This window comes from Lacerta agilis, chromosome 2, assembly GCF_009819535.1.
Source record: "Lacerta agilis isolate rLacAgi1 chromosome 2, rLacAgi1.pri, whole genome shotgun sequence".
Taxonomy (NCBI): domain Eukaryota; kingdom Metazoa; phylum Chordata; class Lepidosauria; order Squamata; family Lacertidae; genus Lacerta; species Lacerta agilis.
In genome coordinates, this window is record NC_046313.1 from 50,782,537 (window position 1) to 50,810,504 (window position 27,968).

The 27,968-nt window shown below is 42.8% G+C and overlaps 2 protein-coding genes across 3 annotated transcripts in view; one reads left to right on the plus strand and one right to left on the minus strand.

Annotated features, from left to right (window-relative positions):
* Positions 1-13,431, minus strand: part of SH3RF2 (SH3 domain containing ring finger 2) — a 76,213-nt gene extending 62,782 nt beyond the window's left edge. The window contains exons 1-3 of one of the 2 annotated variants that reach the window (XM_033140006.1): positions 13,204-13,431; positions 12,672-12,825; positions 11,529-12,049 (exon numbers count right to left, since the gene is read on the minus strand). In XM_033140006.1, the coding sequence (XP_032995897.1) occupies positions 11,529-11,909 (381 nt within the window). In that variant the 5' untranslated portion in view covers positions 11,910-12,049; positions 12,672-12,825; positions 13,204-13,431. The remainder of the gene's footprint in view (positions 1-11,528; positions 12,050-12,671; positions 12,826-13,203) is intronic. The other variant, XM_033140007.1, reaches the window with a different exon arrangement.
* A 5,550-nt stretch (positions 13,432-18,981) lies between these two features.
* Positions 18,982-24,301, plus strand: GRXCR2 (glutaredoxin and cysteine rich domain containing 2). The gene is made up of 4 exons (XM_033140008.1): positions 18,982-19,849; positions 21,479-21,589; positions 22,752-22,979; positions 23,941-24,301. Exons 1-4 carry the CDS (start codon positions 19,508-19,510, stop codon positions 24,118-24,120), a joined length of 861 nt encoding a protein of 286 aa, XP_032995899.1. The 5' UTR covers positions 18,982-19,507; the 3' UTR covers positions 24,121-24,301.
* The last annotated feature ends 3,667 nt before the right edge of the window (positions 24,302-27,968 follow it).

Below are 27,968 nucleotides of genomic sequence, written 5' to 3' on the forward strand. Positions count from 1 at the left end.
GCACTATCTGGATACAAAGCAATAGGACCACCCTGAAACACTTCCAGGTGCAAACAGCATTGGAAGCAGTATTGCATCTAGCTGCCCAGATATCATCACGAGTAGAAATAAGCACGAATGCATAATTAAAAGGAAGCCCAGGGGGGGGGGGTCTCAGGGTGGTGCAATCTCATGTGAGTGTTAGGTGGTGCTGCAGTGCAGCCAGCCGATTGCATTTCTTATGCGAAAGAGTCACACTTACTTTGTTTGTAGGTTATCTGACACAAAATGTTAAGCTATGCACATGGAAGTAGGAGTATAGTGTTAGGGCAGGGGTCGGCAGAGTTTACATTACCTGGGCCGGTTCACTCCAGCCGAGATCCCTCCGTGGGCCGGATTGTGCATGCCCACGATTTCTGGCATCTGCATCTGTGCAGACGCGATTTTCGGCACCGCGAAAGCAAGTCCCCAGCCACACTATGTGTGTGTGGGGGGGGGGGACTTGCCGAGCAGGCAGCTCAGTTCAGGGGTGGCTTGTGGGCTGGTTGAACGACCCCCATGGGCCACTTGTGGCCCATGGGCCTTAGGTTGCCAACCCCTGTGTTAGGGGCTACCCACCAAAACATGTGACGAACCACCCACCAAAAATATGCCCTAAAGAGCTGCTTTATTAGCAGTGACTGTGGGTGTGGGTGTTGTTGTTGTTGTTGTTGTTGTTGTTGTTATAATACCCTGCCCACAAAATTTATATCTTGCACATTAAAAAATGTAAAACGTTAGACATTAAAAATGGGAAGAGGAAGTCCGGATTAAATGGAAGAAGGAGATAATGGAGATGGAGATGGAGATGGCGAAGAAGAAGAAACATAGGCTGGCATTTTGAAGATGATGATTTCATGTACATGGTATGAAAAATGTTTGTGAATGAACAGCAGTTGGATGAACAGTTTATCAAACCCACTGCATGGAAGCATCCCCTGAGCTAAAACTTAGCATCAGATGATGCCTTCCAAATGGTTTGCCTCAGCACACTACTTCAAGTTGTCAAGCTTTTCACATTTCAGTAAATTGCTTCCTAATTATAGTACACAGCAGCGACATGCTAAAACGGGTTGCAGAGGGAATGGAAAGTAAACAGTGCTAGGATGCACTTTGACACAATGCAAATCACACAGTATTGATTCTGAAGTGGAGAAAAAAAACACTTGGCAAGTTAGATGTGACATTCTTTTCATTGATACTTCTTGGCAAAAAAAGCAAGAAAGTGGGTGGGGTGGGTGAGTGTGGGTGTGGGTGTCCTTTCCCACTAGTCTTTTGCAATGTCGGGAAGTTCATAATGGTCAAAATGGCTCTTATCTTGACAACCTGTCTAATCATGTCCCAAGCAACCATGAGGAACATGCTATGGATTCCTGGCTCTGGTCTTGCTCATGTTACACTGAATGTGCAGCAAATGCAGGAAAGGGTTGGGGAGCTGGATTCACACCTATTGGCCCCACTCCAGACGCTGCATTTCCCAGTGGAAGGTCTGAATGGACCCAACACATGTACAACTGTATAGGGGTAGATTACGTAAGTGCAATCATGAACGCGGCCTTTTGCACAGAAATCCTACACGTGTGTACGACTTGCACCTATGCAGGCACTATTCAGATGTTCTGCTCAACATGCAGAGGTCTGGCATCCGATCTTGCTGTCCTCTCAACACACATTCTCTGTACCCTCCAATGTTGCACAAACAGAGCTATTAGTCTTATAATCAAACAGACTAAGGAAGGGGAGGAGAAATAACTTACTCTCCTGAGCAAAGTGATATGGAGGGGGGGGGGAAGTAACCTTCTCTTCCCTGCTGCTTCTATTCTCTGCATGTTGCCTCAAATAGATCACTCAAAAGTAGTAGATAAGAGACTAGTTTATTCCTGCATTTTATCCTTCAGACGGCACCACATCATCCTCAGGCATGGTGATAATATTATTATTTGACGACAGCAGAAACTGAATATTGGAGCTTTAGTGCAGCAAGGCGCTGTGGTAGAAACTTTAATACGATCAGGATTGCTGTGGGTGGTGGGTGGGGAGACATCAGCAGTGGCATTAACTAGCAGGTTTAGAGAAGGAAGGGAGCAGTTATCTGGCAAGTTTCACAAGGCCAGAGTGAGGGTTCTAGACAGCTGTTGCCTTTGTAGCCTTATCTAGATAGCCTCTGCCCCGCTCTCAGAGTAGCACAATTGATTTCTTGGATGATTGATATCTATATTGCTAGTTAGCAATTAGTTTTTCTGGAAGGTCCCTTTCATGATGGGTAGGGCTGTGCAAGGCCCAGCTTCTCAAAGCATCCTGCTTTCCTCTGTGGCATGTTCTGGTGGGAAAAGGCTCTATCACCAAACGATGGCTGGGTGACTAGAATCAAGCAACCCTAATCACAAACACATGCCTCCTTCCCCCTCAGACTTCCCATTGTTAGTGATAACTATAGTTTATTGTGACATCCCTGGTTTCTATAATCAGGGGATGAAATGAAGGCCCAAAGACTGGAAAATAACTAATTCTTTCATGGTATCTGAAGAATACACAAAGCTCATACCAAGAACAAACTTAGTTAGTCTCTAAGGTGCTACTGGAAGGAATTTTTTATTTTATTTTGTTTTGACTATGGCAGATCAACACGGCTACCAACCTGTAACTAATTCTTTCAAGCTTAGAGATTAGATAGTCTAAACCAGGAACGGAGATCCTGGTGCCCTCTGGATGGTACCAGACTACAACTTCTATCATCCTAGATTATTGCCCATGCTGGCTGAGGCTTCTGGGACTTGGAGTCCAACAACATCTAGAGGGCCACAGGTTCTCCATCTTGACTATCCTCCCATTATGTACCACTGTCTACTACTATAAAAACAACAAAGAAACACGCGACACCTTAAAATGGCATATTAAATCTATTTTGGTAAGCCACCTGTAAGGTGCCTAGGAATCTAATAAATAAACAAGTACTGTACCGCGCTATCAAAAGTCTAAATTAACTTTTGCCAACCTGGTGCCCTCCAGATGTTTTGGATTAATCTTCCCACCAGCCTCAGTCAACATGATCGTGCTGGCTGGGGTGTATGAAAATTATAGTGTGGCTCTCAGACTTTACGTGGCACAGCAGGTACTTGAAACGTCCCCTTGTTTTTACGGCTTCAGTAAGAAAGGCCATGGGAACTGAAAGTTGACCGGGCATCTGGGAGGCTACAATGCATGCATAACAGGCATACCATGCATAGCTTGGAAGCTGTATGTCGAGCAGTCTCTCTCATGTCAATAATAGCACGTCCTTTCTAGCATGCAAACATCAGTGGTGTACTGAGCTACATTCCAAGACAAGTGATCTGTGAAGGCCAATTTTGGAGGCTAATTTTGGAAGAACAATTTAGGCAAATCCCATCTGTGCCTTCAAAAGAGGGAAAAAAGGATGTCTTTGAAAGATAAGAAAATATTGCAGTGTATATATTCAGGGGTTTGTGAGAAGGTGGCAACGTTGGAGTTGAGTGTATTTTTATCTCAGCAGATGATTTATGTGTCTCATCAGTAGCATGGGAAGGGTATTATTCTCTTGCTCACACAGGGAAGGTTGCATGCAAGGAAGGCCCTTGCAGCAGAAGACTTCCAAAGAAACATTTTTATAACTAGGTGAACCATTGGCATCGCATTGAGACAGCAATGGGATTTATCTTTTGGACTGGCCCAGTTTGATCCCATGTTAGTTGACCTAGATTACGTTCATAACAACCCCAACAGCTCTTTGTAATCAATGGGCAAGATCCTTGGCTGGGTGAAGGAAAACAAAGGGAGTGAACCCTGCTATATCCACGGAGGCAGTTCTTGTGCAGGAAGCCTCATCCAACAGCATCTCTCTCTTTGTGTCATTAGCTTCGTGTCAGTGCTGGATTTCCTCTTTCTCCTTTCCTTTGATTCAAGGCTGGTTCCTCCTTCGTACGTTAGTGTATATATTTCACATGGAGAGAATGGATTTAATGGGTCTGAAGCACCATCTTTTAAATTATTTAAGCTCCCTTGTGTTCTGCTCTTTCCAAAGCCTTTGTTCATCCTGGCTAGATAATGTGAGTTCCCTGCAATTTACTTGTGTTTAGGAGGAAAGGCTTTCCTTTTTTAGAAGACTTTTAAAAAGCAAAGTCTTGTTTCTCTGCCTAGGCTTTAAAGATCTAAAGAAACTTTTCTATTCTTTTTGGTAACAGTTGATGATTGCCCCAATTTTTGTGTATGCCAAAATTCCTCCTGTTCTCATGATTGAGCAGCCCACTGTACATTATTAAAGAGTCTCTGTCTCCCATTTAGAGATGGCTGAACATCCAGGATGGGAGTGCACTGATCAAAGCAGCGCATAAAAACAGAGAACTTTCAGAAAAGTCTGAATATTTTTCAGATGACACTGCATATCCAAATGAAAAAGTTGCAATGTTATTGTCTGTGGAAGGAAAATTCCCAGTTCCTTTCTCCCTTTCCATCATAATCATTTATGTTATACAGTTCTCTGTATCCATAGCACCTCGCATACACAATCTCAATAATTTTACATCAGCTGTCTAAGGCTGGTGAATATTGTCACTGCTGGACTGCAGTGCAGATATATGGCAGCAGCTGGGTCTGAGAAACAGTAGCTTTCAATATGCCACTTACAATACATATCTACTCTGAAGTAAGTCCCATTGGATTCAGTGGGGCATAGTCCCAGGGTTAGTAAATGGGCATAGGACTGCAATTTTATTGAGACCGTAACTTAGTTGAGATTTGAACCACACACTTTCTGGCTCATGCTCTTAACCTCTGTACTAGCTGCAATATATTTCTCAGAAATGATTGAGCGGCCTTAGAGGGCACGACTGCATCCTCTGCTGCTGTTAACCTCGCAAAGCTGGCAGTGTGACCCTATAGTCTTTCTGAAAGTTTCTGTTTTTGATACCGAGCATCGTTGTTACTAATGGTCATTATCTTAGCGAGTTTTGCCTATAGAATAAGGAGTGTCTTGGAACTACATGACATTATATTCCATCAAGTCTAGGCAAGTATTAGTGGTGTAGTGGAAGAGGAAATAAAGAGAGGGCAGCTTGGGGACTTTTTCCAGGTCAGGAGCGATGATTTAAACTGCTGCTGTACTGGGTGATGGAAGGACCATCCTTTCTCTGGGATGTGAATTAGGTGAGAATGAGACTTTCCAGCTTTTGACAGATTAGCATAGAAGCAGTCAGAGGATGAGAAAAATGATCAAGCAGAGAATGGATACTCCTTTACTTTTCTTTAATGGGGTTCCTACTTCAGTCAAGCAGTTTAAGCAGCAACAGTTCTGCTTTCTTATTAAAAGCTAAAGGCTGCATTACAGGTGGCTTAAAATCGTCTGTTGAATCTCAACGTGTTTTACAAGTTGAAATGGATGCAGTCAGAAGTAAGCGCCCACTGAGTTTGAAGGGGCTTGCTCCCGGGTTCAACAACTATGGATAGGATTGCAGCCATGCTGATCCTAATAAATTAGGCATTGCGCAATATAGCGCTGCTCTTTGGTGTGCATGTGTTTATGAGTGTGCAAACATATATGTGTGGATCTCAATTGTGGCTTTGTGTGTAAATCTGTATGCATTACATGTGTTTGGTTTGAGCACAGGTCTTTATAAGAGCCTAGCATGCTGTTTTGGTTACAAAAATAAACTAAAATTTGAATGACTTTAAGAGAATTGAAGAAACTAATATTTCCTGGGAGCTTAGCTGCCAATCAAGCATAGCAATGCTGAGTAAGTCATAACCATGGGGTTCATTTTAAGTACTGTCTATATTTTCTAAATATGGCTATGGGGGTGTGATGATAAGTTCCTGAACTTCAAAAGTCACAACTACTGTAAATACTGGACAATTTGCATTTCTTCTGGTGTCTAAGAACCCCTATCCCACCTTTAATCATTGCATTAATTAATTGTATCTGACATCTGACATGTCAGTATTTTTTACTGTTTTAAAGCAGTTTCTCAAATTAGTGTCAATTTTTCAGCAGGCTTTTGGAAAGTTTCCATAGTGTGTTTTCCCCTGCTATGGGGATGAAGTCAGTGTGTTTTCCTTCTTAACATGTGCTGACTTTAATTTTTGTTTACTGAAGAGACATTTAAAATGAAACAGGGTAGAAATGGAGGCAACAGGAACAGCAGTGGTCCAACACGACAAGGCAGCATAGTAGGATAAATTGCCCCCCCAAATACTCAGAAAATATGTAATGTGACCTCTGACAAGCATTTGAGAATCACATTCTGGCAAGGAAGTCTCAAAGATTTTTGACAGGGTCCAAATATTTTTGTTAACCTAAACTTTCAAGAAAAAGTCAGGTCACGGAAACTGCACAAAAATAAAGATGAATTAATATTTGATATAGTCCACAATTAATTCTTCTTATGTATCTGTAGAATGCAAGAACATCTTCCTTCACCACCCTCCTTTAAGGCTAAACCAACATGATTCTCAGATTTCTTTGTGTGAACACTTTCAGGAGTGCCAAAAATTTCTTTTCTGTTTGAAAGTCTCTCCCCCCCCCCAATGCATTTATACTGCTTTCAATTGCTCTCGTTCTCAACTGCATTCACTTGCCTCATGTCATGTAACCATATATGATTGACTACCTCCTATTATGACATCATCTCATTTATTATATGATCTGTCATTGGCTGGGATGATCTATGGGGCTAATTCAGGAAAGAAAAAGAAACAGCAGTTAGGGGGAAAGATGATGAATCTTTGCTGTAGCCAGAAAGAAAATACTGCATGGAAGTCGCTATTGCTGATCAAAAAGTAAAAACAGTAGTTGGTGCAGCACTCTTATTTTTAGGTTTCACAAACCCAACTTTTCGCTCTTCCCAATTCTTGCAAAATACATCTTTGCGGAATGGAGAGCACATCTCTTGAGTTCTCTACTGGGCAGGGTGCAAACTACTTAACATGCATTTACTAGTACTTAGGCTTAGTGAAATAAAATGAAATGAAAGCAGTTTAAGTGGGCATAAGTGGTGGTATGGTACAGAGAGTACTTTATGTCCCATAGTGAACAATCAGACGCTTCTGCAGCCTTAGTGGTTCCTTGAGGCTTTTCAAAGCGTTCTGATTTGAACAGTATGTTCAATCAAAACAAAACAAGATTGACTTTAACTTTCTCCAGGGAGCTGCCTTCTGAGAATCAGGAAGGTGTGAATTGAATGTCTGCCAACATTGTCGTGTTCACTTTCACCCTATTGCCAAACCTGCGAAGAGGTCAATTTCCCTGGTGCGACTCTGTGCAAAACTGTTTCTCGCAGATACGGCCTGTAAGTGACATCCAGGAAGGATAATATTTTACTGTGCACAGGAATGTGTTGAGTCTGTATACAATGCCAAACGACGGCTGTAAGAAATATCACTTGGAATGGCAGAAGCTGTGCTTGGCATGGGTGGGGCTGCCTTCTTGCACGCTTGGAGCCAGGCAAGGAGGGAAAAACAAGGGGGCAAAGTTTAACAGAGGGTGCTTTAAGAGTTCTTTAGAAGCCAAATATGCAAATATGAACCAAGAGGAAATACTCAGGATATGTAGGAGAGTGAGATCTCCTTGGGAGTAGGTCATGTTTTTTCATGAGCTCTTACAACTACCATATACCCTTTAATACCCGTATAACCTTTTTTAAATGTGGCTCTTGTTGGGGGGGGGGGTGTTATTGGGTTATTGTTTTTTCTTTTGATTTTATATATTGTGATCTTTTCTGTGAACCGCCCTGAGACCTCTGGGCAGAATATAAATTCAATCAATAAACAAAACAACTTCTTGTTGAGAAACATTAGCACGGGGCCATTGTAACATATAGTTAGAATGCAGACATGGAATGAGAAATCAATACACTTCACATTATTACTTTCTTATTATAGGGACCGCCCCCCATAGTTTTTAAATGATAATCCCTTTGTTATCTAGTCATTTCAAGACAAGGTCATTTTTCAAAGCCCTGTGAGATTGGGAGGGAAATTATTGCAGAGGTTCTCACAAGCATAAGGAACTAAAATCACCCTAGGGAGCAAGACTCCTTTTGACATTATATAGAACAATATTGATGGCTGTAATTATTTTTGATGTCATTTGAAATCAACTGAAAAGGTCTGTGGCTGACTTGAAAGGGTATTTTGAAATGTCTTAATATACAGAGAGCACTCTTCATTATCTGAATGCCTCATCAGATAATCCAAACATTTGGAAGTTGTTCACACAGAGTTATTATGGGAGAGGACACATTGCGGATTAGATAACTATAATTTTTGGATTAGTGGCAGCCATATGGCAACGTGACTGGCGATAAGCCCTGGTCCTGAACGAACACCAGAGGGTGAGGCAAATCCCTGGGCACCCACTCCTAATAGCTGATCTGCAGGCAGTGAAGTCAGTCTGGATTTTCCTCTGCTCTGATGTTAAAACCCTAAAACCTCCCATTCAGTTACCAATAGGAATGCTGCTCCTGCTTTTGCCCGTTGGCCCTCGCCTTGGGTCTTGCAAACCAGGAAGAAATGCTGCTCAGAACTACTACTCTTATTCTGACATGTTCCTCCATCCTTCCACAAGCCCAGCATGGGATCCACAAAACACCATAAAGGGAACCAATGGCTATAGCTATAAAGCAAATCAGTACCACAATCTCCTCCTCCTCCTCTTCTTTGTTCATCTACTTGCTGGAAGCAATTACGTGAACAGACCTGTCAACCCCACCAAACATTACACTGCAGTCTGCTGGCTCATGCTCCCTTACCTTGCAATTTCTAATGGTTTCTATCCCAGGCATGAAGCTATGCACAGTGCCATTTAGTATAAGAAATAATTTTGCAACATGCTTTTCAAAGCTCGTGTTGTCTCCTTCCCCCTTCCACTATTTGAAACAACTGCTACGCATCTTTCTAATTCACAAGATTAGTTTTCAGAGCTTTTTCTTTAGATCACCACATCAAAGTCAGGCTTTGGAGACTGGGATTGAAAACTGGCCCACTTTTTAATATCCCTTGTACTGTATGTGTGCACATGTTTAATATCTCTGTACCATTTTGTTGCTCAGGTGTTAGGTAAAGGTAAAGGTACCCCTGACCGTTAAGTCCAGTTGGGTATGACTCTGCGGTCGCGTGCTCATCTTGCTCTATAGGCCGAGGGAGCCGGCGTTTGTCCGCAGACAGCTTCCGGGTCATGTGGCCAGCATGACTCAGCCGCTTCTGGTGAACGTCGTTTACCTTCCTGCCGGAGCGGTACCTATTTATCTACCTGCACTTTGACGTGCTTTCAAACTGCTAGGTGGGCAGGAGCTGGGACCGAGCAATGGGAGCTCACCCTGTTGCGGGGATTCAAACCGCCAACCTTCTGATCGGCAAGCCCTAGGCTCTGTGGTTTAGACCACAGCGCCACCCGCATCCCAAGACGTTACATGGCCATTAAGTCTTGGAGGCCATGAGGGGTCTATTGAACCATGCATTGCTGGCAAATGTTTGCAAGGCTGCTGTATCCTGTCTTGAATCTAGTAACCTGAAAGCTTTTTTAAGTAGAAGATTTCATCATCTAGATTAAGTACAGCGAAAGCATGCCAGCATCCAAACTCCGGACTCTAGAAATTAGATGCTGACATTCTTGAACTGTTCTACATATTTGTATGTTAAAATGAGACCACAATGTAGGTGGCCAGGCTTGCTGAACGGCATTTCCTTCACCTTTGTTAAGAGTCCAGCCTTCCAAACACTGTCATATTTTTCACAACGGGCTTGTGCAGGAGCACCATGTGGGCAATTCCACCCTTGATGAAGAAAGTAGAATTACACAATGAATTTTGCAGGTGCCTTTGCAATGTGAATGGGACAAGAAGGGTGAAGCCGACCTGATAACTACCCAGTAAGCAAGCAATGATTGATCTAGGTTACAGATAATACCAAGTTGGACAGGTATGGCGCTCACCCATTTTGACTTGTTCTGATTGCTTATCTAGACTACTGCCCTAATGAATTAAAATGATGCCACCCAGAATCAAAAGATAATAAGCTAGCCAAATGCATTTTTTTTCTGGGTTACAACAAACAACAACAACAACAACAACAAACCCCACCAGTGTGGCATAGTGATAAGAATGTTAGACTAGAACCAGGGAGACCAGGATTCAGCCATATGAAGCTCACTGGGTGACCTTCAACCAGCAATTATCTCTCCAGCTATGTACCCACCATGCATTTAATTAATAATAATAATAATAATAATAATAATAATTATACTATTATTAATACCCCACCCATTTGGCTGGGTTTCCCCAGCCACTCTGGAGAACGTTTAAAGAACATTTAAAGCACATTCCCCTACCCCAAGAATCCTGGGAACTGTAGGTTGTTAAGGGTGTGGGTAATTGTAGCTCTGTGAGAGGTAAACTATAGTTCCCAGAATTCTTTGGGGGGTGCTTTAAAAATTTGGTGCATATGCAACCTCAGCGTGTCCTACCTCACAGGGTTGTTGTGGGGATAAAATGGAGCGGGGAGACCCATAGGCATTGCTTTGAGCTCCGTGGAGGAAAGAAAGGATACCAATGTAGCAAAACCAGCAACAACCTTTTGAGAGTTCCTTCGCATGCGTTTCCCTTAAGTGTTACGGTACTTTAAATGACCGCTAGTGAAGGGGAACTATAGGAGGCTTGTTTGAGATACATATTACTCCCAAGGAGTATAGTTACATAAGGTACTGTATAACCAGCTGCATAAACTCCCTGATCTCCAAGCAAACTGTTGAGGAAGCATTCACAGCCATACGTACGTGCTTCTCACAGCCTGCCAAGCACCCAAATCCAAACACTTTGTGCCTTCACGTAATTGTGAAATCAAACACGGGGGAGGGGGGAATCACACAATGAGCTTTTCGTGAAAGGCACTTGAGAATAGAAGGACTGGTGCGACGGGCAGGAGGAAGAAGAAACTAGGGCACAGCTGACCTACTTTTTAACCATACTCAGACCCAGTCACACATCTCGTTAAAAGTTATAGTAACTCGATTCTAGTCTTATTACAGATATATATTTTTCCTGCTCAGGTTGCACTGGCACAGGACAAAGCATTCCTTCGGGGTTTTTGTTTTTTTTAAAGGTCAGTGAAAATCAACCCTTTCTCAGTCCTCAACAGGTGTGAAAGCAGTTTGGCTCTGCCAAATGTATGAATCGTCCGTTCCCTGGTTTAATCTTAGATTGGAAATAGAAGTATGGCAATGTCACCTGAAAAGTCTCAGCACAATTTTGAGCTCTGCTGGAGATGGCAATCCCCTAAAAGCCCAGTAGCTGGATTTGTCACATGAAATGGTTCCAGCTGGAATAAGTTTAAACTTAAAAGGGAGTTGCAACATAATTCCAGTTGAGATAGCTGGGTTGTTTGGGAAGAAAGCACCCAACTCTATACACAAACTGAATACATTTGACCCTTTGAAATGAAATGTGGCCTACAAAAATTTGTCATGCTTGATAAAGTTTGCGGTAAAATAAATGAGCCCTCCTTACCCCTTCCATTGGGTTCCTGGGACTGGCAGTCAGCCTGTATTGATTGAGTTGCACAGCTCTTGGCTCTCCCTGGAATCGCCTGATGGAGGCAGGAGAGGAGATGACCCCAGATCTTTGCAGCGAGCCAAACTTCATCCTGTTGGGTCCAAATCTGATTCCATCCAACAAGCGGATCAAAAGCAAGTTGGCTGGAAGCTCCTCTATGCTGCAGAGGACCAGGGCTCGGCATTCAGGGCACCGAAGCTCCTTGTGCGACTTCAAGATCCTCTGGAGGCAAGGCTTGCAGAAGGTGTGCTGGCAGGGGAGTACTTTGGCCGAGACGTCCAGCTTCTCCAGGCACACTGGGCATTCTAGCATGTCAAAGAAGGCCGAATCATCCATACTCTTTCTCCCCCCCCCCTTTTCAACGAAGAAATCCGAATTTCAAAGCAGAGCCAGAAAACTCCACATGATGTTTGCTGTGACCGAATGCGTTGCTCAAGAAGGACGCTTTCAATTGTTAGAATCCAAAAATCGCCACCCTGTAAGGAGAAAACAACAGAGAGGGAGAGACAAATTGCAGCACCTGACTACTTTGGTATTATGAAATGCATGGCACCTACAAGTCAAAGCAAAGCCTCATGAGCTGATTTGTATGGTGTGTTCCAACCCCCCAAAACAAACAAAGTTTGGCATTAGTCATTTGTGAATATAAGTACCAGTAAGCAGAATCATATCCATTGGCTGATGTGTGGCAGGAAGGAGGCAGCTACATCCGACACATTGGCACAGGTTATTATAAAAATAAAAATTAGAGGACCCCATAAATTCCACTCAAAGTGAGATGTTGACACCAGGGCATTATGTTCCTATTCAGATGTATTGCCGAGGGATCAATCCATCTTAAAAATGGCATGCAAAGAATAACTGTGAAAGCAGGAAAAATGATCACTCCAGATAAAAGCCAGAAGGTGTTCTGGTAAAACACATGGCTGAACACATTCCTGCCTCCACTCCCCTTTTCTAAACAGGCCAACATTGAACAGGCTTTGCTCTGTTGGCCCACCCACAGTGCTTCACACTCTCTCAAAAAGGCATCTCTCTTCATTCTCTAGATTTTCTCATCTGCAAGTCACTTTGACGGCAATCATTACTTTGGCATACCTGGGAGTAAAAGAGCCTCGCTTGACTTGAGGAGACTGGCAGTTTTTGTCTCTTGCCTCTTCTTAGCTGACTTAATCATCCAAAGCCAGCCTGAGAAATCAGTATTCCTCCCACAGCAGAAAAAGTGACTCAACCTGTTTGGCACCTTTCACAACTGTACACCGAGCAGAAGTGAAGCAGATAGGTAAATTCCAGATTCAAGTCCTGGCCTGCAAAAACCAGCACCGACCCATATCACACAGAGGAGTATTTGTGCGTGTGGCTGAATAAAGAGAGCCCTGATCTAATGTTGCTAAGTTCTCTCTCCACCCCCTTCCTTAGAAAGAAATTACCCCCCCCCCCCCCAGCTCAGCGTTTGACAGTTCAAATCATTATCTCCTGAACAAGTTTCACCCTGATGAAGAAGGGTCATAAGCTTTGGGAGTTAAACCTTCTTCCAGAATGCTTCTCCTCTCTGAAGAAGGAAGCTGTGGAAAAAGAAAAAAAGAAAAGAAACTGGAGCAAGCTACTAATTTCTGCGAGTGCTACTGACCTTGTGTTCATGACCCTCTTTAAAATGAGCTCAGCTCGTGAAATAACAGCTTCTGATCTGGCTCTTTCCCTTTCTTTCACTCCCCAAATTGCAGCCGCGTTGAAAACTTTAACTAGGTGCATTACTCACTTAGCTCAACTTAACACGTGCTGCCTTGTTAACTCGTAGGTTGCCAAGCTGATCCTCCTACACATATTTCAGGCAAGGGAGAATGGCTAAGTCTGATTCTGAACCAGGAGTGGGGCTGTTGAGTGTGTGAGAGTGTATAGGCTTGATGTGAGCTATTCTGGCTCTGTATCACTGGAACATAGATCAATTAACTGGGCTCAGCTATTTTATTAACATTTTTTAAAAAGCATTTTATGAAGCTTATCCTGTTTTAGGAACAGAGGAGGAGGAGTGTAAAAGGATGACAGAGAATAAAAAACACAAAACAAGCCTCTGCACAAAGGACTAGAAAACACCAACTAGCATGATAAATGCGTTTTTAGGGGATTAAGAGGGTGAACTGAAGCTTGAGCTGCAATTGGGATCGGCTGAAAAGAGTATGATTGTGCAGAATTAAGCTACTTTACATTAAAAACGTCACTCTCCTGCAACATTATTACTTTTTCAACAAAACAAGATAGGAGAAATCTAAAATAAAAGCCTCCAGGTGATTAGTTTAGCTCTGGAGAAAGAAAGAGATACGCTGCTTCTGAAATGCCAGCCTTTGTTCCAGCCTCGTGTGATCTCTGTAGGGCAGTTAATTTTGGGTGTTCTCCTGTGAGATGTTTGTTCTCCATAATCAGAACTGCTTTAGGAAAACCTTGACAGCATTTGAAATCTCAATTAAGTTGGTTGGGTTTTTTGTGTTGTTGTTTTTTTTGTTCTTGTTCTAATGCATAGCTGAGCTTGAACTACATGCAGAGGTTTTTTTCTTGGATAAGGACAAGTTGGATCTAGGGCAGGGGTCAGCAAACTTTTTCAGCAGGGGGCCAGTCCACTGTCACTCAGACCTTGTGGGGGGCCAGACTATATTTTGAAAAAAAAAATGAACGAATTCCTTTCCCCCACAAATAACCCAGTGGTGCATTTTAAATAAAAGCACACATTCTACTCATGTAAAAACACCAGGCAGGCCCCACAAATAACCGAGATGCATTTTAAATAAAAGGACACATTCTACTCATGTAAAAACACCCTGATTCCAAGACCATCTGCGGGCCAGATTGAGAAGGCGATTGGGCCGCATCCGGCCCCCAGGCCTTAGTTTGGGAACCCCTGATCTAGGGCAACTTGTGACACTAAGTATGAAATAAAGCAAGAGACACAGAACTGCAGAGTTGGAAGAGACCATGAGAGTCATCTGAAGAAGTGCGCATGCACACGAAAGCTCATACCAAGAACAAACTTAGTTGGTCTCTAAGGTGCTACTGGAAGGAATTTTTTTATTTTTTAATTTGTTTAGAACCTGAAAAGTAAGGGATCCCTGTCTAAGAAAGAGATCTTGCTAGGATGGAGGATGCAGTCATACTACATATTTTGAAGGTGTGTGTGCATGTGTGTGCATTCATTAAATGTTCACGTACCTATGAAATTCAGAGGATTTCATTGGGCAGTGAAGTTTAGTCCTCTGCCTTCATTCATTTCCGCATGGAAATTAATGCATGGAGGTGGGGCTGCAGTTGTGTCCACTGGCTCCAATTCAGCTCTTTCTGTGTTCAAGGTGTCATTTTCAAAGAAAGCCTGTGCTCTTACACCTTAGAATGGATGAGATGAACACGTATGTTCAGATGTATAGGCGTCTGTGCAAACGTCACCTTGAGCATGCAGCAGTCACAGATATGACCTTGATCCCTCCCCCCATAGGTATGCATCAAGTCAGGGGTTGACTGAGTCTGACCTTATGTGACCTTGATACCTATGATGAAAAGAATTAATAAGAATGTAAATGGTAATGGACTGGACACCATGGAGCGAGCAATGGAAGAATGGGAAGAACAGGCAGGAGTGAGTATATCGTACAGTATTTCTCTTTGGAACTGATACTTTCAAAGACTTCTGTTATAAAATAGTCCCAGATTTCATGCGGATCTTAGCAGATGAATTCCTTTTTTTTAAATATCCCTAAGGATAGGGTGTATTGGTTGCTAGTTACTAGATGCTACAAATTATAGATCTAAAGCTAACTGCTTGTCCTCCCACCCATAAATACTCCACACAAGTCCTGCATTATTGCTCCCTTTGAAGGCTGGCAGAAACAAAAGATGTACTCACCTGTGTTTTCAGACTTTCAAACTAATGCCTGGGAGGGGAGGAACTAAATCATATTGGCTTGCATGAACAATTGTTCCAAAGTTCCAGAAACTAATAATTTAGGGGTTGTTTTTTCCTGCTTGAAGTTATAATCCAGTAATAAGGCAGCGTTTTAGGTAGCATCTGCATCTGCTGTGCTACCCCAGTATGTCTAAGGAAATAACAGGACAGACCAAATGAGGGGCACTATACCAGCTTGTGATCTGAAATGGCAACAAAGTATCCTCTGTAGCAGCCAGCAAGCTAGAAGAACACTTATTAGTGAGCAGATGTACTCATGAATAAATTCTCCAGGAAATGTACTTGCACTGAAATACAAGGAAGAGTTGCTATGTGTGAAGTATTTCCAAATCACTCTTGGCACCTGTAACAAACTACACTTCCCATGATTCTTTGGAGGAAGCTATAGCTGATATAGCTTCACCCAAAGGGATGTGGGTGGTGCTGTGGGTTAAAAAACCACAGAGCCTAGGGCTTGCTGATCAGAAGGTCAGCGATTCGAATCCCCGTGGCGGGGTGAGCTCCCATTGCTCGGTCCCAGCTCCTGCCCACCTAGCAGTTCAAAAGCACATCAAAAGTGCAAGTAGATAAATAGGTACCGCTCCGGCGTGAAGGTAAACGGCGTTTCCGTGCACTGCTCTGGTTCGCCAGAAGCGGCTTTGTCATGCTGGCCACATGACCCGGAAGCTGTACGCCGGCTCCCTTGGCCAATAAAGCAAGATGAGCGCCGCAATCCCAGAGTCGGACACGACTGGACCTCATGGTCAGGGGTCCTTTACCTTTACCTATAGCTGCTAAAATGTTATAAGAATGCTTTAACTGGTATGAAATTGACCAGTTTTTACTTTCAGGTCGATATTGTTGTTGTTGTTGTTTAGTCAAGCCACAAAGGTTGCTGTTGAAGGAATGATTCTTGTTCATTATTCTGGAACCTCTAGTGAAAATAGATACTTATCTGCAGTGCTGTTTTCTAGATAAGGAGGTGCCGGAACTCACCATGAACACCCCCTTTGTTCTCTGAGAATGGCAATGGCGCCCACCTGAGATGTGCCAGAACTGAGTTCCGGCTGAAAAAAGGCCCTGCTTATCGACCATCCTTCAACTGACCTTCCTTAGGTATTTAGGAACCACACACGGTTCTGTAACAATAGGAACTATACATGTATCTTCTCTTTCCCCCCTTGATGATTTGATTTTGCATTCTATGGAGGGGAAGAGAAAAGAAACCTTCCTTTTGATTTTCTGTTGTTTTATATAATATATTTTTTAAAAAATGTTTATGGTTTCAGCAAAATTTATTCTCATTGGCATGGACATTTTATGTGCACCAAAGAGCACAGGACATTACTTCCGTTTCCAGGATTTTCCAGGAGGTGAGTAAGTGGTCAATCAACCACAAGGTTCCATGAACTGGGATGCTGGGGAATTTTCATTGAAGAGAAATACACCTACCGGTAAATGCAATGTAAAGATACAGCCATGTTTCTGTTCTGAAATGCAATCATCTCAACAGCTGGAGTTTCCCCAATTTACTACTGAATCACAGGCCCTTCCTCAAAAGACATGGCATGGCTGCCTCGCTGTTGATAGCAGTATATGATATATGGGCATTTTGGAGAATGCAACCTGACTCTGTTCCAGTTCCAATCTCATATGTGGGCAACAGTTTAAAAGTTTAGCATAGCCTGACCTTGAATACCAGTACCTGAGTCCCTTACTGAATTACCTTCTGGAAAAGATACACGAGCAGCAGAGAGCTGGCCAGAGTAAGGCCTGCTGGTGAGAACAATATTGCCACTTTCAAAATTGGGCAGAGCATGCAAATTACTTAACTACAAAAAGCATAGTGGTCATGTCCCAGTTTCAAAATTGTGGTGGCCATGTTGTGAAACCCACACACCTTGTCACAATTCCTCCTACATAGTTCCTGCACATATATCAAAAAGCAGTTTTGGCAACTGAGTTCCACATTTGTAGGTGGCTTATTCTTGGCTACTTCTACTAGTATGTAAAACTACTCTTAGGTAAATAAATATACAGGGCTGTAGCAAATGGAATCATTATGCGTGTGGGTGGACTTAATCTCTCTCTTTCTTCCCCACCTCCTGCACCACCACCAAATCTGTTCCAGAGGGATGAGGAAAACCCAGAGAAGATTTGGCGGAGAGCGTATGTGAGAGGAGGAAAGGGAGAGGAAGTTCCACTGTACTAGCACAAATAATTTTGTATTCGCCATTTAGTTGCACAGTTGGACCCTGCTAGAGTGACCAGTTTTAGGCTCCTAGCACTTTACGTAATGCTGGTGTTAATCATCATCAAGAAAACAAAACAAAACAAAAGCAACAAAGCAAATTACAGAAGCGGACTGCAACAGCAGGAGGTTAAAATTATACATTATGTACAGGAAGCACCCATTTTAATGTGTCTGACAGCAGACTTAGATAAAATGGTAGATGAATGCATTAGCTGGTTAATAATAGACCAGAAATGAAAATGTAAATGTTCATCAGAGCTGTCATCTGTAAAAGGACATTCATTGCTGATAGCATGGATGTAAACAAAATGCTTGTCACATTTAAGCCAGGCAAGGTGTTTTCTTCAAATGCTTTTCCACAAAAGTGACTGTCAGTGCAAATTAGTCAAGTTACAGTGCAAATTAGTCAAGAGATTCTGGTATCTCCAAAAAATTAGTCTTTGTATCTCACTGGCATGAAACATTATCATGCCAGTGGTGCACTCCATATTTGGTCAGGCACCAAAGGGAGAAAGTTCTGAAGGTGTGAGGGGCCGCCACAGAAAAGGCCTCTCCTCTTATGACCATGTTCTTCATAGATCTAGGAGGCAGATTGAGATCTCAGCATGTGAGGATGGTGTGTATATCAGACAGTTTGGACTGAAACCATGTATGGCTTTAAAGGATAAAACCAACACTTTAAATTCAGCTTGGATGCACACTGGAAGCCAGCATAGCTGATATAATGCAGGTGTATTATACATATATTTATTTGTTATTTCAATTTCTAGGCCGCCCTTCATCAATTTAATGATCCCAGGGTGCATTACAATATAAAACAAAACAAACAATAAAATCATTCTGCACCTTAAACAAACTTGTTCGCATTCGAAAGCATACATATTGAATTTCAGAGCAGATAAACAATTGATTAACGGAATCCAGTCTCAGTTACATTGCTTCACCGAAAAGGCCTAAGGACATAGGTTTGTCTTCAGCTAGCCTTTCAGTCTGCCCCAAGAACACCACCAGCAGGACAATGCTGCTTGATGAACATTTCATGTGCCGTCCCATTGGCAGGTCTCCCTCTCCCCCGACTGAGTGTCTTTTATGCAGTTACCTGCAGTCCTTTGTTAAAGGTGCCTGGAACTGGATTTCTGTGAGGGGTGAACTACAGCTCCCACAGATCTTTGTGGGAAGCAATGTGCTTTAAATATGCTTAAAATGTTGTGTTTAAAAATGTACACAACATTGCTCTTTCTGTTGGTGATAAAATCAATATTTTCTTTAAACTGGAGGTGAACTTTTCTTCTTGATACTCTGCCACTTATTTCTGTGATTCATTAAGGCAAAATGACTCAACTCAGCTGCCAAATAATGACAAAACCCAGTGCAGGTTCTGTGCATTTGAAACGATTCCTGTCACTATGAAATGTGCACACATCTATATGCCTGTTTCCTTTGCCTCTGATGATAAATCCACTTTAGCATTGTCCTTCAAAGACAACACAATTTTATGTCTTACAAACCCACCCCGTCACCATTTTACTTGAGCAACTTTCCCGTTACATTTCATCGCAGCAACTGTTGCTTCTCATGAGGCGCTATCAATGTTTCATATCAAGGTGTCCTCTTAAACTGTAATGTGAGAGAGCCAACTAGAACTGTTGAATTATACATCGCCTAGCTGAATGTAAGCAGCCTTTTTTTGTAAGTCCAAAGCTATCTCTGGCTGAACTAATTTCTGGGAAGCGCCGTGAAAAGCCCCTATCTATGGATGAGCTTCAGGTGAAACTGAGCCCCAGGCATGATGCAAGATCCCGAAAAGTCAGATTCAAAATCTCCTCTGCCTACAGTGGTCGAGTCTTAAAGCAGGTATATGAAGATGGACAGGAACTTGAAATCCCGCAGGTGGAATATCCTCATAGTTTTCGGCACTGGAGCTTTGAACCCAAAGACGACTTCTTTGGGCTTGGTGAAGCCCCAGGACCCGGGTTTTGTCCATCAGCTAAAATGAATGCACAGAGGATCAGTGTATTCAGAGAAGGCAACAAATATACACTGACAGGGAGCCCTTCCCTCTTAAATGACCATCAGGCAGAGGAGAGCCATATGGTAAGTAATGTTTGTTTAATAATGACGCATTATGGAAATGATTGTAAAATGGCAAATGCCGTAGTCAGAAGCAGAACCTAGTTCTCATGTTGGCCAAGCAACTATCCTTTTAAAATGCCACTATTCCTATGCCTTGATGTTTAGACCCAGGTGTGCAACAATGTAGGGTTGCCATACTTTAAAAAGTGGAAATGTGGACAGAAAAGTTGTTGAGCTTTTCTTTTCTTCTCTGCCAAAGTTGTTGAGCAGCCCTAGCAAATGTGATGTGCAGTATGAAGCACAACCTGTGTAAAACAGCTGGGAAAGGCCACAGAATACATAGGAAACAAACAAACAAACAAACAAACATCAGCCAGAAAACCACTGAGAGCTTTAAAATCAATATCACGGAAGAAAATGGCAGGATTTATGAAGCACTTTATTCCGTTTCATTCCTTATTGTGAAAAGTGAAATCCAATAGGACACAGACAATGCTTTTAGGTTCTGCAGCACTTTTTCTTCAACGAGAGAAAGCGTTTTGTAAAACATGAATGATGAACAAAACAGCATGACTACCTTTCTGCCTTCTCCTTCCTAAAACACAGGTGTGTTTCAATGTCCATTCACATACATGGGAATGAAGATGCAACAGACCTAATGCTGGAAATTTCAAATGGCTTTTGATTCTTGCTGACTCTGAGCCACCAGGTACTCAGAACCACTGCAGAATTAAAGACGATGGTGTTGACCATCAAAGCCTTACGTGGAGATGTGAAGGCCCGGAAAAAAACTGGGGGTTTTTCTGAGCTTCAAAATTTCCAGAAATTTTACATCTCTAGCCTTACGTGACCCAAATACCTGAAGAAGTACCTCACCCTGACCTGTATCAGCCAGCCTGTTTTCTTAGATCTGGTGGGCAGTTCCTTCTCATTATCCCACCACCAGGAACAGTACATTATATGGTGGTATGGGACAGGGCTTTTTCTATGGTGACAGCCCTGGCCTATGGAATTCCCCCCCCCAGCCTGCTTTTGCTGTTTCAGCACCAGGCAAACTCTTTTTTCATCTGTTTTCCTGGACTTTGGGAGGTTACTAGTAGTTTTGTCACTGCTATGAATGAGGAGCCCAAGTTGTGGTTCCTTGGGCTTCTTAAGGATCTGCTGTGTTTTTGCTGCCGTAATAAGTCATGATGAATTGGTTTTATTGTAATGTTCATTTTGTTCTTGTATTAGCACCTGCCCTGGAATCAACTAATGAAGGGTGGGCTAGACATGTTCTTGTAAGTAAGTAAGTAAATAAGAAAACAAATGCATCCATAAGTAAAACCTACAAAAAAGTATGATTTGAAGCACACCAAGGATCCTGACCCAATGGAGCATGTAAGCATTGTAGAAATTCCAAGGGACAGATGGATACAGGTGATACAGATACATGAGAGCTTGCTCCAGCTGCAATCCCCACCCCAAGGCACACAGGGCACTCTACTATTCACGGTCCTGTGGGACTCTCGTTATAGGTGGATATTGTCTACAGTGGTTTTTAAAACTGCGTCTTAATGTTACTTTTAAGTTGCCTTAGGAAGAATTGCACCCTGCAAGACAGGAATAGGAATAATGGTAATAGATGAAAGAATGAATGTCTCCTTGCAGGCCCAGGACCCGCACTCTCCCCACCTCACCAACCGGGCTAGAAATGAAGGACACCACACCATCAGAATGGGATCGAATCAGGCCACAACTTTATTGACTACAGATGAAGAGGTTTGGCATAGGCAATGGGTAACCATTTACTTCTGGCCCGCCTGCCGGAAATGACATCAAGGGTCAACCCAACAGTGGGGATTCATATATGACTTACATAAAATAGGGGGATCCCCACAGGGATCACTGCCTTGAGGAGTGCTGAGGCCCAGGCCGCTGTCTGGGCATATGCACAGAAGCAATTCCTTCAGGGATACCCTACTTCTGGAGGGGGAGCTGAACGTACAACCTCCCCTCCATCCAAGACTAAGGTTACCCAATGCCTAAACTGCCAAATTTGTGACGATTGCTATGAGGTAGGCAAAACCCTCAGGCCAAAGCCAATTCGCCTGATAGGCAAATTCCTACCCGGCTCTCAATATGGCAACCATCATTGCCACAGCAAAGCCAAAGCAGCTGCGAAATGCATTGCTGAAGGAATGCGTGAGTGTGTTGATGCGATGAGGTGAGCCGAGTGTCGAGGGCTGGCACAGGTCGGCCTAAATCCCCCCAGAGTGGACCTGAGGGAAGCCTAAATGTTCCGTCAGGCTCGCTCCTGGGGGCGGATCCAGCCCTCTGAGCCGGCTAGCCACTGGCCAGTTCAGCAGGCTGGCACGGATCCCGCTTCCATGCCAGGAGAAGGTGAGCCAGAGCTCACGACGGCTGGGGACCGGTCGTCCGGCACTAATGACTCCCATTGTGTTCAGGGAAGGAGGTGTCGCCCAGCCCGCAAGGCCGCCGCACCCATGAAGGGGTAAGCAAGACTTATTTGGACCATTCCCACTTCACCATTTCTGCTTCCCATATCCAGGGGCCACTCACTATAGGAAGTACCAGTCACTGTTGCTGGTTGTGGGAGTCATCAAAGTTTCTAGGCAAGGATGGGGAAGCTGAGGAATGTTAGGAGTTCCCCTCACAGAGTTAATATTTCCCAGTGTGGAATAACAATCAATCCCTCTTCCCAGGGAACTCTGGAAATCATAGCTCTGTGAGAGAAGTAGGGATCTCCTAACAACTCTCAGCACCCTTAACAAGCTACAGTTCCCAGGATTCTTTGGGGGGGGGGAGCCACGACTGTTTTAAGTGGTATGACATTGCTTCAAATGTGTACTGCAGATAGGGCCTAAGATAGCTGCTGGGCTTTCTGCTGTTTTCAACTTACATGTTCCCTGTTTCATTTCAGAATCCCCCTGTTTTAGATTTTGGGAAGATTATCATCTACACCAGCAATCTGAAAATCATCCGATCACCACTGACTAAGAAGGAGCTGGTGAGAAAAATCATACAGGACGAAGGACTCGAAGACTGGTCCTTCACATACCATGAAGGAAGAGGAGAAACTTGCAGTAACCCAAGTGATGAGAACATAAAGGAGACTGAATGTGAGCTTGTTCACAACGAGCATATGCAGGTAACGTGCAGGGTACATTTGGGAGCAGATGCAGGCATTAAGAAGTAAGGTAGTGGCATCTCCCTGCTCTAGAGATGTAAAAGCATATGCCTGTGAATTAAAAGAAAAAGGGAAACGATGACATCCTCCAAATGTTGTGATACGAAACCTGTCAGTTCCAGGACTTATGGCAGAGGTGGGGAACCTCAGGTCCAGTGGCCCTCTGTTACAAATAATTGAAAAGTAATGCAATGGGACTTTATAGCATGCTAATGAATAAAATTAGTAAACAAATTGATCCTCTAATTCAGAACACCACAGCTTTAAAGCTTATGGAATGTCCAGTTAGGGAATCCATTGTGCTTAAATTAAATCAACGGCAAGAGATTGCTTTGCAGCTTCAAAATTGTATAAAAAGAGTCTTTGCCTCATTGGATAAAGTGAACATTTCTAAAGAATTTCTATTTAAAAACAAGCCATCAGGGTTGGAAACAATGCACTGACTTATGGGACTTGAATGGACATGCAAGAAGGTACCAAAGGGATATTTCAGGATGGGGGCCTTTGGCCCAAAACAAGGTACATAAATGAGCCGTAACATTGTGGGTGGTGCTCAGATATGTGTTGCTTGCAGTAGATCCATATATATCAATGATCATGTCTAAGTTAAGTCATGTGTGACTAGTCATTAAAATTCCGAAATCAGACCTGTGCAAATTGAGGAAATGTGTGTTCATTTACTTTGCATAACTTGTACAAGAAACAAGGGAACATTAGCAAGGAACTAGAATCACAGGGAGGAATAGATAATTAGTATTCCTACTAATATTTATCAAGCAAACAGAAAAGCGAGATGTTCAAAACCCTAAGAGCCATACACATCTTAGAGGGATTTAGCCTGCCGGTTGTATTTACTTTAGGTAAAGGATTCTGTGAACTGGTATTAAGGAAGCTTATTTTGATCAGTCCCTTTGTATTTCAGGAAGCAAATGGTGATATCAGTTGCTCCCAGTGTAAGGGATCAGGCTCTGCACCCTGCTCTGTGTGCCATGGAAGCAAGTTTTCAATGTTGGCGAACCGATTTAAAGAGTCCTACAGAGCTCTGCGATGTCCAGCTTGTAATGAAAATGGCCGGCAACCCTGCCGGACCTGTGTTCAATGACTGTATCTGCTCTCTGGCTTCCTTTTACTTCCCTTGTTTGCTTGTTTTGTGTAGAACAAGAATCCTTCAAGTTTTTATGTCTATTGTATTTACCTCTTTGCACTCAGGCTACACCTGCAGGTATAAAAGTGTTTGTATGCAGTGTTAATATGCTACGTAAGGTACCCATTTAAAAATAGCAATTCCCTTCCATGACATTAAAAGTGCTATGGCTTGCTATAAGCTTGTTAACAAATTGGGCCATGATCCAATTGGGCAATGATCTCATTGATTTCAGTGGATGAGATTTAAGATTAACTCTCCAAGTGAGATCATTTTTTAAAGGGCTTAAGTTTGGCTGAATCATGTCCTGGGCTCTTTTATTTGACTCTCCTGTTCCAATTGAGAAACTCTAATTTGTGTCCCTGAAGAAGCAACATTGAATAAGTACCATGCTAACAGCAGCAGCACCAGAACTCAAATGAGGAAGCCAAATGAGAAGCTTTTCCTTGTTGCATAAATTGGGTTATTTTTCATAGAAATAGTCTCACCGCCTCCTATCCCCTTTCTCACAAGAGATATTGACGTTTTGCACCTATTGATAACTATATCACAACTCTTGAACACATGTTTACCCTAACTTTGCATATGTTTAGGCTAACAGTATTCCTCGTAATTTGTAATTTGATTTCCTGGTTTCAGGTTATGGGTATCGTAGGACAGAAATGAACACTCCTTTTGCAGCTCGCTAGAATAAGGATCCTTCTAGATGCAATCAACAGCAGAAGCGCCTACACCTCAACTGATAAAATAAATCATAACATGTTATATGATTTATAATTTCACTTGCCCCTTTACTTTGAACATTTGTGAGATTTTTCAATCCACACCCCATTTTGCATATAGCTGCACATTTATCCCTCCTGAGGTGCATGCCGTTTTCTGCAGATGTAGCTCATTTCAATTTTATTGTTATTAGAGCACACTGTGTTCTTTTCCTGTATGATTTAGGCAGCACCTCCCAGTTCTAAACACTACCATAGAGAAGAATGGAATGAAACACCAGTGCAATGGGGGGGGGGGGGAGAGAGTGAAAATGTGTATTTTATGGCCTTATTCAGAGAGATGCTGCCACTGATGTTAATGGGGGAAGTTTTGCCTCTCTCAGGATTCACTTGTTAACAAATGGAACTTGTGTTGTTTAAAATGTGTCCCCAGTTGTAATTTCTAAACCATGAACTCTAATTAGTTTAGATGAAGAAGCAGTGCTGAATACTTAGCATGCTACCACTTGCAGCGCCAAAACCACTACAAATAAGGAAGTAAATGAAAGTGCTTTCTACTGTTACTCTGTTAATGTCAAGGCTGGCTTTGCTTACATATGAGATCTAAGGCTCTTGATGAGCTAAGAGATCCGTCACAATGTTTGCCTGCTGAGTTTGCAAGGATAGCCAGTGTAATTTATGGTCAGCTGTGTACTTTGGGATGTGTATGTTAGAAGATTTCTCTGAAAACAGCTGTATTAGTAGCATATTTCTAAGACCTGACTGAATTCTCTTAATGTTGAAATTCTCAAGTACGAATCCCATTCTGCTTTGAAGATTGTCTTTGCAAATGTATAACTACTGTACTGTTAAGACTTTTCTCAGTTCTAAAAATGCCTTGAATTTTAATGGAAGCATGGCTAGTGCACGAAATGGGGGGTGCTTCAGATGTTATCCTTCCATCCACATAGAACTTATGACCCCTGTTGTATTTCATTTCTGAATCATTCCATGTCAGTTTCGCTTCACTGCTGACTCTGAGACTGAAGCCTACCTCAAATACGGCCTGTGACTTGTGAAAGCCAGAATAGCACATGTTTACAATGGGGGGACGGGGATGGACAGTTACATATACGCTATGTGTATGGAAACTTTGCCTTTCCATAAGCAAAACAGGAGTCCTGTGTGCAGCGCTGACTCCCAGCCAATGGCCAGGACGCTCAAAACACTCAAACAAACAAACCACTCAAAAATCATTTTCCTTCAGGACTCCAAAAAGATTGAGTGCTGCACTGGATTGCATCAGCTTCAGGTTACCACATTCTGAAATGGGCATGGCAGCAGCTCAGCTTTAGGCCTTTCAATGTGGCTATATGTCTTACAAGCCATGCAAATGCCATTTTTTAAAGGAAAACTTCACATCAGTTCTGCTCTGAATAGATGCTTTGAAAAACATGGGAGCTCAGCTGAGCACCTCAAATGCAAATTACATGTCTGAGCAACAGATCTCAGTCTTCAAATGTGGGTCTAAAATGGAGGGATATATAGCATTTGATCTAAGGCACTGAAGTGTCAGTTGCCTGGTGCAGAACCCTTTACAGCCAGCTATTTCCCGCTTTGCAGTCACCCTCATCCCCAGGGACTCCCCACACCCCACTTAGGCTCACTTCCTGAAAAGGATGCCAGCTGGGGAACAAAGGATATTGGGGAATAGACTGAAGGGCTAACAGCAGCGGGCAGAAGCAAGATTCAGCCCCACAATGTGTTCCACTGCTGGTGCTTTTCATCACACCCCCATCCTCTATTGTTACCTATAGGTGTCATTGGGGCAGATCTGCTTTTGAAGACAGAGGTCCGGTGCTGTCACATCTGCTGAGAGCCTCAGAAGCAAAATTCACATTTGGCAGCATTCTGGCCATTGGAACGCCACTCTAAAAGGCAGCACCATCATTATGACTATTAAATAATAAGGCTAAGGCATCAGCTAAGAGGTTCTAAATACAGTAGTGAGTAAATTCTAGGAGTATCACTGGGATTCCCTTAGAGAAACAAATTTGGGTCAGGTTGTTTGGCTGTGATCTAAAAGGTTTGTAGAAGCACTGGCATCCACAAGAGCTTTCCACTCAATTCAATGGGGATAGTTCTGCACGCATAGTTTGGAGATACACAGTAAAGTCCTCACATGAAAATACTCCCTGCTCAGGTGGGAATACCATCTTCACACAGCATCATGTATGTCTAAGGAGTTTTTCAATCAGGTCTCAGATATGTAATTGCCATTGGTCAGATTCCTTAATCATTGCTTAGATTGTGCTTTTCTGAAAATTTCCAAACGCTATTATTTGGAAATACATCCCACTGGAATAAATGGGACACACCACCAAGAAATGTGTTTATGATTGACATGTTAGTGATTTTGTGAATGTTACCCTCTTGGATAAAAATAATAAAACTGCAAGGTTTCATGTGAACCTTGTTAAAGCTCTCTTTTTTGTTCTATAGTAATATTAAGCCTTTCATGCTTCCCTGTGGCAAGCATATGACCCAGTAAACTACCCTGGGGACTTTTCACAGGGTGGAGTAAGAAATGCATAAAACCAATAAAACAATACAGCATTGAGACAGAGACAAGTGCTGCCCAAGTGCCACTATTATTCATATAAATAAACACGAACAAACTATTTCAACATGTATTTGCCTACCACAGCCAAGTTACCTGTGACAGAAATACCGAGCCTAGCATTTGCACAAAAGGAAATGTTTTATCAGGCTCATAAATATATAAAAAAAGATTGGTTCCTGGTTTTCATCTCTTGGTCACACTGCAACATGATCAAAAGACACAGGACAGCTCTGTACCTGAAGCACACTGAAATGCATAATTTCTTCCTGTGGGGTTATTATTATTATTATTTTCCAGGGATGTCAGATGGCACAAGATGGCAGGAGCACTTCTCACAGGCCCTGGAAAAGATCTTGTCCAGCAACAGAGGCATCCTGGATTGCACCCGGCAACTTGTCACTCATGTCACTGGAGAGACATAACAACAGGCCATGGACCCATTTCTGCAGGTCCAGCCACAAGCCTTAACCCAGTGGTTCTCA

Excerpts from the sequence above, each read along its gene's own strand:
- GRXCR2 (XM_033140008.1), top strand. The coding sequence starts at position 19,508 with ATGGATGAGCTTCAGGTGAAACTGAGCCCCAGGCATGATGCAAGATCC. Across the intron at positions 19,850-21,478 it reads AGGCAGAGGAGAGCCATATG|GCCCAGGACCCGCACTCTCC; the intron begins GTAAGTAATGTT and ends GTCTCCTTGCAG. Across the intron at positions 22,980-23,940 it reads TTCACAACGAGCATATGCAG|GAAGCAAATGGTGATATCAG; the intron begins GTAACGTGCAGG and ends TTTGTATTTCAG.